This window comes from Oryza sativa, chromosome 6 (assembly GCF_034140825.1).
Source record: "Oryza sativa Japonica Group chromosome 6, ASM3414082v1".
Lineage (NCBI taxonomy): Eukaryota > Viridiplantae > Streptophyta > Magnoliopsida > Poales > Poaceae > Oryza > Oryza sativa.
In genome coordinates, this window is record NC_089040.1 from 23557987 (window position 1) to 23568614 (window position 10628).

At 38.3% G+C, this 10628-nt stretch overlaps 1 protein-coding gene across 3 annotated transcripts; it reads left to right on the plus strand.

The window, feature by feature from the left end:
• The first annotated feature begins 202 nt into the window (after positions 1–202).
• LOC4341379 (uncharacterized) lies at positions 203–6019 on the plus strand. Of its 3 annotated transcripts, none has more exons than XM_015785591.3 (9): positions 203–447; positions 944–995; positions 1812–1885; positions 2001–2090; positions 2601–2744; positions 3653–3704; positions 4307–4380; positions 5052–5141; positions 5696–6019. In XM_015785591.3, the coding sequence occupies exons 1-9, from the start codon at positions 320–322 to the stop codon at positions 5700–5702; spliced, it is 711 nt and encodes a 236-aa protein (XP_015641077.1). In that variant the 5' UTR covers positions 203–319; the 3' UTR covers positions 5703–6019. The 3 variants fall into 3 exon arrangements, with proteins under 3 accessions (XP_015641077.1, XP_015641072.1, XP_015641076.1); XM_015785586.3 differs by having other exon boundaries at positions 5705–6019; XM_015785590.3 differs by lacking the exon at positions 5696–6019 and adding an exon at positions 5261–5450.
• The last annotated feature ends 4609 nt before the right edge of the window (positions 6020–10628 follow it).

A 10628-nucleotide genomic window follows, 5' to 3' on the forward strand; every position in this document is an offset into this window, starting at 1 on the left:
GCGGCCGGCGGCGAGCTCGGATCCCCACCTCCACCCCTCCCGACTCCCACGCCTTCCTCCTCCACTGCGACCTACGGTGTAGGCGCATTCCGCCTACGTGGCCTCGCCTCCGCCTCCGGTTCCTCCGCCACGACGTGTCCGCGTCCCGTCCACTCGCCCGATGAGGAAATTTCCCTTCTGTACTGTTTCGCACGACTCTTCCGCCGACGAATTCCCCCGCTTCCCCATTTCGTCTCGCGGTGAGTTTTTGGTAGTTTAGTTTGATACACCACTTCGTTTGATACCCTCGGCGACCGCGCGGCGGCCAGCGGGCGCATCCATGGCGGCGGCGGGATCCATAGGCGTGTACAGGGCGGTGTTCGCGGCGCTGGGCGCTCTCATGCTGGGCACCCTGGTGTACACCTGCGTCACCGACGGCTCGCCGTTTCGCCTCGAGCTGCTCACCCCGTGAGTGCGTTGATACACCACTTCGTTTTCCTTCCCCCTCCATGGAAGAGGATTGGGTGCTAGTTACTGCCGCGAATTTTGGTAGTGCTGGCTAATTTCAGATGTGCTAGTTACTGATTGTTAGTCAGCTATTGCTTTTTTTACTAAAGTAGACCATTTCAAGCTTTTGGATTTTTGTTTTAAATTTAGGCGTAATGATTAGCAAATGTTGGGAGTCACTAGTACTATTTTAAGTATTATTCCAATGTTATTGTCTGTGACCTGCACAATGGTGCTGCAGAAAGACAGGAAGTATAGGTAGTTCTCGATGGATGCAACTTTGGATAATTAAGTGCACCAATTATGCTCTAGACCTCTAGGTTTGTAGTTTGTGCCCAAGGCTTTGAGAGAGTTTGTATGTTCTTAACGAATGAACTATGTGTTGCATCAGAGTAGGGAGGTCAGAACTATTGTCCAAAAGCGCCTTAACTTGAAGTTGTAATTTTTCTCTGTGTAGGTGGTTGGTGGCAACACTGATTGATTTTTATGTCAATGTGACTGCGATTTCGGTAATTCATTTATCTCTGTGCTGTACTTTGCGCCCTCTTCACCAACTAGTTATTTTGTTACGAAGGAAGTGTTTACAAGCAGTATGATTAGAAGGAATTATTTTCTGGAGCGTGAAGTGAAAGCGGCAGCAGTCAATTGTTTGCATGCATTGTACAAAAGTGCAATATGTTCTACCATTTTTTAAATCTGTTATTTACGAATAAATTCAATGTTGCCAAAACATATTTCATAGGAGATATAATGCTTGGAGTTAGACCTTTTTTTTTTCTGTGTGTACTCAATTGATAAAATGTTTGCTAAATTTGCGAATCTGGTGAAATTTTGATTTCCACCAAACATAGTTCCTGATCTGTATGAGGGAATGGTATCTAACTGGTTGAAGCTTTAACTAAATTGCATGACGATTGATCTCAGATATGAAATGATAGTAGAGAAGTTTTGTTGTATTATCTCTCTTAACATGTATTTTTTTTTTGTGTGTGTGTGTGTGAAGTTTGGAGCTTTTGCTGATATTTCTGCTCCAACTCCAATCTGTGTACCACTGAAAAACTAACAGAGAATTCTTTTGTGTGTCTTATCCTAATTAGCTCCTTTCCCCTGATTAAGACAAACAATTTCTAGATTCCACCTTAAATATATACACAAACTAAAGGATATTTGGATCTGCAAGGGTTGACCACTCAAATGCTTTGCTCTACATGATATAAATAATGTAAAAGAAAATCATTATTTATTTGTCCGCTTCATGTATGGAGATACAATTTTAAATATTATTTCATCTTGATGTGAGCTAGAGATGTTCTTGCATGTTGCAGACTTGGGTTATCTACAAGGAAGTAAATTGGATTAGTTCTTTCTTTTGGGTAGTTCTGTTGTACTGTTTTGGCAGGTACTCATTTCCTTCTTGATAATATTTGTGGCTTGTCAAACTTTCATAATTCTGTTTGAATGGAGATATTCATTTTACCTAATGTGATCATCCTTTTTTCCTGTTATCTTTTCAGTATTGCTACATGTGCTTATGTTGTTGTGAAGCTTTTTGAAATAAAAACTTCCGGACCTTCACAAGATCCACTTGATCTTTTATTCCTCAGGTACAGATTCAAATTTTTCCTAGCGTATGCAGGATGAAAAGATTTTAGTTTGATGCTTTTGACAGCATAATTTGGCAAATCAAGTAAAAAAAAGTTTTTTTTTTACATGCTGATATTGAAAACAGAAATGGATTTGGCAATTTTGTTCTTTTTCTGGGCTGGGGGCACTGATGGTCTGGTGGACATGGACTATAAGAAGCTTATATTGGTTCATGGTTACGCTATGTTCTCTTTCAACTTTGGGGGGACCTGTGAAATGTGTTATCCTGTAGATTTCAACACCTACAACAAGAAACTTTTGCTTTCACAGTTTTTGCATCTTTTGGGTCTAGATCCCTCATATGTTGAGTAATATACCTAACACTCCAAATTCCATAGTTCCATAGTGCATGCTCTCACCAATGTGGTGACCTTGTGTCACATTCTGGATGTCTAAGGAATATTGTTGTTCATATATCAATTGTTATTCTTATCTTCTGTGTTTTGAGGTGTTTCTCAACTTCTTTTCAGGCAAGGAGATCTATCCGAAAGAAAGTCCTCTTTTGTCATAATTGGGAGAATTATTTTCAGCATTTTGGGGGCAATGATGGCTGCAGTCGTAATTTATACTGTCATCACTGATGGACTACCTTTCAGGAAGGACTTGTTGACCCCGTAAGTGAACCATATTTGCTCAGATTATTTAAGAAACCTTATTTTCTTTAAGTACATTCTAAGTCCAGTTGAATGCAGCAAGCAAAATGGATAAATCCCAGTGATTGAATGAAAGATCACAGAGGCATAGATTGATAATACAGCTAAAGGAAATTTTGAAAATAATATATTTAATAAGCAAGACAAATGTGTATTTACAAGTGCTATAAGCACCCTATGCTGAATTTACATTCAAGAGTTAAACTAGTAACTGTCTTGTTAGGAGCACTTAGCACTTACCATAGTTGTGTACAGGCAAGGAGAACATTTTACTTGTGTTCTGGACTTATCTTCTAAAAATTTGACTGCAAATAGTCATAAAAAATTCTGAAATAACTTAGCAGTATAGATCATTATCTATAAAAACAATGTGTAAAAATTCAACTGCAAATGTGGCTTGTATTGGGAGAAACAAAAAAACAAATATCAGTGAATAGTAGCTTTCCCTTTTTCTTTTTGCCATTCCACTTTCCGTTGAATTTTTCCTTTCTATTTCTTCATGTCCACATCAAATTTAGATTTGAAATTTTCTATCATGATAGTTGATAGATTTATTTTGTATCACCACTACCAAATTATTTGAGAAATTTTCATGACTATTTTCACCATAAGAGTAGGAAGCACAGGAAGTCCATGCAGAGTTAAAAAAAGAATTTTGGAGGCCAGCCCTAAGTAATGCTCTGGAAGTACATTTTCGATTAGTATAGTGTTGTATATGTTTTCACATGATTTGTTAAATTTATCAGTACATGCTTCAAACATGCTAACTCTGTAGATGTTGTCTGGCACTTTTTATTTTCTTTTTTCCTTATTATACTTGTGTTATCAATTAGAAAAATATCAAATTTAATATTTTCCTTTGCATTCAGGTGGATGGCGGCAACCTTAATTGACTTCTATATAAATGTCTTCGCAATATCGGTAAATTACATTCTTTGGTTTTTAGAAATTGTTCCAAGTAATTTTGTGCGACACACTAGTTTGCCTGCATGAATGCATCTGCATCTTGGAAATTGTTGTTCATATTTTTGTGCAAACGGTGGGAAACGATTTTTATTTGCTAAAACTACTTTTGCATGACTCTATTGTTATTTGGAACAGTTGTCTTAAGCTCAGCTCTAATCATGCCATGGCACCCACAGTTTTCTGCTAATAGTTTTTTGGTATTTGTTATGAAAATATATTCCATTAAAATCTACAACACATTAATCCTTATGTCCAGTATATTTTATCATTTTTTTCTTTCCTCTTTGAAAATATGTGAAGATAATCTTATTTTTTAAAAATAAAAACATAAGCGCTAATTAGCAATGCTAGCACAACCTCCCACCTACTGAAAAGGTGTTTCCATGAAGTAATTAATACGTCCTGCAACTATAAAATGGCAGGGCACTGCTGGCTGGTAGAGTGGTAGCGTCCTAGGCACTGCATGTAGTGGCTATATCTTCTATCAGTAAATTAAAAAGAAAACCATCATAGTGGCTATATCTTCTATCAGTAAATTTTTGGTGATATGTCTGCAGGTATGGGTTGCTCACAAGGAGTCAAACTGGATATCTACTGCCATCTGGATATGCTTGTTAATATGCTTTGGAAGGTACACAATTTTTTGTTGAGGATTATAAAGGAAACATCTCATTGGATATCTACTGCCATCTGGGTTGCTTTCGAAGGATTATATTGCTACATTGCATTGGGGTTATATTTGTCCTTGTGACTTGGATTTTACTGCATGAACTTTGTAGAATATTTTTTGTTTGCACTTCTTAATCATAAGGTGCAACTAGTAGTTACTGCCACCTATCAAATACTGTAGATAAAATATTCTACAGATTTTGGCAACAAATTAGTCAAATTCCCAAGTATAGATAATATACAAAAATTATACCAATAGATTGACATTTCAAAGTGCGTTCATACAATATAAGTTTGATAACTACTGATATATATTTTTTGAGAAATCAATTATCGAAGTTTAATCTTGAAGACTTTTAAATCAAGTATGCCTTATAAAAATCAATGAAGGTTGTGCCATGTTAGCTGTATGATGCATACATTTTTCCTGCCACTTGTATTTTCTAGTGCTTCTCCTTATGAGTAGTGTCTAGATTATGTTTATTTGTATATGGGAGGCACTTTCCTGCTCAAGAATAGTTAGTCACGTAATATGAACATCTATAGTAAATTCATCAGTGAGTTATGCGCATCATGATGTATTTATTTGTAAGGAACTTATTGACCCTTTCCACTTTTTTTCATTTGATCTAGCATCACGACATGTGGCTACATTGTCATACAACTTTTCCAAGTGTCGTACCGAGACCCAATCTATCATGTGCTATTGAACTCTCATAACAAGTATGGCATTGTTCCCTCCCACTAATCCCTGATCTTCTCCAAGCCTTGTTAGCTTGTGGTTGTCTAAACTTTGCTTGACATATGGTCATTTATCTGGTATTTATATGTCTGAAATGTAGGAAGATTTGAAAATATCATTGAAGAGTTATGTTATTCTTGGTATACAATAATATTACCTCAATAAATGGTGTATCGTCTAGACAAATAGGGAATTCTCGGTGTAATTACATATCATTCTCAGTGTAATGACATAACTTTGGCAATTTCTCTACAAAAGGACCAGACTATATGCAGTTTGCAGCTCCTTTATCTGTCGTGTTTTTTAATTAACCCTTTATTTGTATATCTGATTTAGTCGATTTGCAAAAGTTTTCTTCATTGTAGTTGTTATCAAAATTGTAAGGTCATGTAACACAAAGGGTTACTAAAGTGAAGTAAAGAAAATGTGACTGTCTTGTTTAACTGGGAAATTATTTGAATTGCCAAATAAGTTTGCAGTCTTGCTGAAATCGGGCTCGCAAGACTCTTTTGATTTGATACATCTCTATCTTGAGTGTGTGAAGGAGCCTCAACGCAGAGCAGGGAAGACTTCCAAGCATTATACCCCCTAGCTCTGCCAAAGTATGAAGAATATGTAAGCCATCTTTTGCCAGTTCTTTTGCAGACAGAATTCCAATATGCAGGGATTCAGATCATTCTCATTTTGTTCTTTCTGTTGGAGTTAGAAAAATCTTTGCTTCGGCATACTCTCAAATATAATAGCTTTGAATTCTGGACCCCTGGAACCAATTCTTGGTCACACTGTCAATATTTTAACAAGGTTTCGATGTGTAACACTTGTAAAACTCACATTCTGTAGGAAAGCTTTGAGATGCCTATTGTTGATGTATCCTGTAGGTTGAATAGCTTCACGGCAAGGTTACCAGAAGCAAACCATGCTTGCCGTATGCGTTGCTGGGCCAATCCATAGTTTCAACTGATGCATTCATTCATGCGTGACAAAGCTCAGCGTGATGTGCTCGTGAAAAGATTTTAGGTTGTTTAAAATGCAAAAATAACAAATATACCTAGTTGAAAGTAATTAACTAGTGCTCCAAAATACAAAAATAACGAATATATCAGTAGAAACCACATCTCGCCATCGTCTTCTCCTGCTTAAGGCGCCTGCGCGTGTCCTGTCCTCTTAATCAAGACGAGAAAGCGAAAGCAAAACCAAATTCGTAATCTTAGACTACAACCAGCCTCACCAGCTGAGCTCACCATGAAATCACACCATTGCTTCCTTTCATCTGTATCTATCCAGCAGCCATGATGTCGGATCGAGTTTGGCCTAGACGATGGCAAGCTAAAGAACCTCCTCTGGGTAGCTCGAGCGCACACCGCCGCTCTCTTCCGCTGCCAAGCCCACACCAACAACATATCTCGATCCCATTCTCCGTTCTCCTGACTTCTCATCGCAACAACTCGCTGGAGCCTATCATGAAAGAAGGGAACGAGAAGATCGAATTGATGGCTGGGAAGTGGGAACCAATGGATGAGAAGGATAAGAAAAACAATTTGGTAGTAGAACCCACCAACGGTCAGTGATTGAGGAATGAAAAAAGTATTACTCCTTCCCACCGAAAGTATGATTCTAGATTTAAATTTTATCTCAAAATAAATGTAATTCTACCATACTATTTGTAATATCAATCATATATACTAGCCACCCAGTCACGCTTCGCATGACTCTGAGCGCCGGCATAACTTGTGTATAGGAGTTGACGACGGATCTTGATAATTACGGGATAATTTTTGTGAGACTATTATCTCTATTTTTTAAATATAAGGATTTCCATATTGTTTAACAAAGATTATGTTTAATCATATAAAATTTTTATATCCCTTTACGGAGGAATGATAGGAGTTGAGAAAATAGTTAAGAGTAAGATAAAATAAATTGAATGGGAGGTGAGATTGAAGATAAATCCTTATATTTTTTAATAAATTTTAAACATTTGTGATGCTTATATTTGCAGTTAGAGAGTCTACCTTTATGTTTTTTTGAAGGGATTAGGGAGAGGGCAATAAAATTAAATGGGAGGGTTGTGTTTTATTTTTGTTTCTGATAGAAAGTATATGAAGAAATTAAATAGAAAATGGTTGTAGTTGGTTGAGATGATGGAATAGAAGTAGGATAAGTTTTATATATTAAAAGTAGCTATATTTTTAGATGAAGGGAGTAATATAATTGGCACTATGGTGGATGGATTTCTGTAGTTGTGGGTCAATGAGGCGAGCTGCTGCTGCTCTCCATCTATACTAAACTATCTGTATATGCACCGATCGATGCACAGGACCTATTCATCTGGAACTCTCCCTATGTGTGATTGGTATACACACAAATGGATCCAACGGTCCAATTTTGTTCCTACTCTCATCCTAAGGCTATTATTATTCACATGACGTGGCTTATTAGTTTATGAGAAAGCTGGTTGCTTTCACATATGTAGATACTAGACAATCATACTTTAATGGATCTTTGTAATAATGTGCCATAGGTCATTGAGCAAAAGCTGAAATTTTATTTTATTATCTAAAAAATCAATCACATATTATTCAAATTTCTCTTAATCTTATACTCTATCCTCCCTCTGCTAAAATGAGAGAGTACTTGATCATATTAAATAAAAGATATTACTACTCATAAAATAATTCTTTGTTATCGCCCAAGAGTTCTCCCATAAATTTCCTATATTTTCAAATCCTGCAATCTTATTTTAATCCCAAAATTTTCTACTAATGTATCTTTTTTTTTCAATCCTATAATCCAAATATGTTTTTTTCCCTCTTCTATCTCCATTTATTATTAACATGTGTATGAATCGCAATATAATCATTTAGTAGTAATTTATGATTAAAGTGAGACGTTGTAATCAACAATAACAGTTATTCGAGAATGGAGTAGTATTTAGCTGCTGTGAAGAGCCCTTGTGTGAGAGAGTTGTTTTTAAAAGATCAACCTTAAATATCTCATAGCATTCAACTACGATTTTTTCCCTATCCATTTTCGTTTTACGTGTTTTCTTAATTCAAAATACGGCCGCCCCTGTTAATTCGTTCGATTTTTGAGAGATGACAAAATTTATTCACGCAAGCATTAATTTGGATGTAAATAGATTTTACCCGTTGCAACAAACGGATATTTTTCTAGTTTAGTCCAAAGTAAACAGTTTAGATAAAAGATGATCAAAAGTAAAACTTTAATAATAAAAGATCCAAAGTACATTCACACTATATATTTGCAACACTAGGCAACCCACACGTCACGGCCTCAGGGCAAGTTTTATGAAATAGGTGGATCTTGCATCTAATCTTGACCACATCATCAACTAATAAATGTAGAGGTAACATGTACAATACTCACATCTACACTAATTCTAATATACTAGCCCCAATGTTTGTTTGTCCAATCTACTCTTCCCCTCTTTCCTTTTGTCTTGAATTTTGTGTAGCGGTTATCTCTTGCATGAGAGGTGGCTGCTTATCTCTCTCATCTCTTCTCTCCTCCACTTCACTATTTTAACTTATGTGACATCTAGGAGATTGTGCTTGGATGCCCATAGTACGTGCCCTCAGGGCAGTCCCAACCCATAACACTAGACATGGTTTCTATAAACTCCACGTCATCAAGAAACTAGTACTAGACACTATTCTTCCAATGCAAACACCACTATTCCATACTCCAATTTAATGCTACTTATCTCACATGATGTCTTGGATGTTATGTAGGAACCATGTCTCATACAAGACATGGTTTCCTTCTCTTTCCTCATTTATTCACTTGCCACATCATTTTTTGTCTTAAGTGGCAACTTATTTAATGCTATGGATACCATCCTAGTTATTGGGTTGGGAATGCCCTCACAAACTCACAGTAAATACCGGCCTTCATTAATTTTTTTCACACCGGCTAGTCTATTCGAACCATCAAGCGCAAGCACATTATCTAACAAAAAGCTGCAAGGAGTAGATTGGTATCTTCATCCGTGCAATTTCATTGTTAGTTTGTTGGCTTGTGGCCCATCACTTTTCACCATGAAACAGCCGGTGCATGGCATAGTTAACTATTATTCTCTCTAAAAAAATAAAAAAAAAACTTCTTAAAACGAATCTGGAGATTATATACAATTACTCAGCTCGAGAAAAGCTCAAAGCTTGAACGTTCTGAGCCCAAAATAAAGCTTGAGATCTGGTGAGGCTCGACTCGAGCTTGGCTCATTGACAGCTCAAATATAGGCAACTATCAATCTAATTCGCAATACTAGTATCTTCAACCCTCAATTATTAAAACTAGTGCAAAATAACCCCTTGGTGGTTTTAAGGATGTTCTTTTGCTGACGTGGCTTGTTAACTTAATCTAACCTTTGAGTCATCATGTTGGACCCACATGTCATCCTCCCTCTCCTTCCCTTCTCACTACTTTCCTCTCCCTCCTCTCTTTCCCCTTCTCCACAGAAGCAAGAAAGTGGGAGGACGAGGAGAGCGGGAGCGGTGACGGCGGTGGCGGGAGGACGAGGAGAGCGCACGCTGCCCGCGAGTGCTAGGAGCACGTTGGAGAGGTCCTCAACCAGCCGCCGGATACTGACAAACTAGAGAGGTCCTTGACCGGCCGCTGGCAACCAAATCTGGAGGTCACCACCTCCCATCGCCCTTCACCCGCCGTCCTCACCACTGCAGCAGCCGTAGGCGCCGTCGCACGTCGCTGCCGCCAGCGCTAGGGCAGAAGGGGCCGAGAACCATCACCCTTCACCCATTGTCTGCACCGCCTCAGTAGCCGCAAGTGACGCCCCCGCCGTCGGGCCCTCGCCGTTGGACGCCGCCGCTCCACGTCATCATCGTTAGCCACTGTGTGCCGAGAAGAAAGGAGGAGAGAGAGAGGGAGAGAGGGGGAGAGGTTAGTAGAGGAAGGGGATGACAAGTAGGACCAACTTATTTTTTTAATTTATTTGATGACTAGGGTGTCACGTGGATACCACATTAGCGAAAACCGCTTTTAAAACAACCAAGGTAGTTGTTTTAAACGGTTTTAATAGTTGGGGAAGTCATTATATCTGGTCTTGTGGTTTAGGATATGAATTAGATTCGATCTTTATTTAAGGGAGTCAAATTGGACTTTTTTTTACGTAGGCGCATATGTTATACTTGTATGTTAATGGACCGGTATAAGTCCACCTGCCGTCCCTCAACTTTACATGAGTTTGATTGACCTTTTTAATTTCAAATACCATAAATCTTTACCTTTAGACTGTATAAAACTGTGCAATATGTCCCATTTTCACTGTTTTTACTTACGTGCCAGGTGTCTGGGCCGGTGGGCCCACTTATCAGCATCATCATGTGAGTTCCGTGCTTCGGTGCTTGTGCCCGTTGGTGTGCCAGAGCCCGAGTCGGTGGCACAGGGGGTCACGGGTTGAACGGCAACCTGCCGCCGCCGTCGGTGAACGT

Excerpts from the sequence above, each read along its gene's own strand:
- LOC4341379 (XM_015785586.3), top strand. The coding sequence starts at position 320 with ATGGCGGCGGCGGGATCCATAGGCGTGTACAGGGCGGTGTTCGCGGCG. Across the intron at positions 2,091-2,600 it reads CTTGATCTTTTATTCCTCAG|GCAAGGAGATCTATCCGAAA; the intron begins GTACAGATTCAA and ends ACTTCTTTTCAG. Across the intron at positions 2,745-3,652 it reads AGGAAGGACTTGTTGACCCC|GTGGATGGCGGCAACCTTAA; the intron begins GTAAGTGAACCA and ends CTTTGCATTCAG.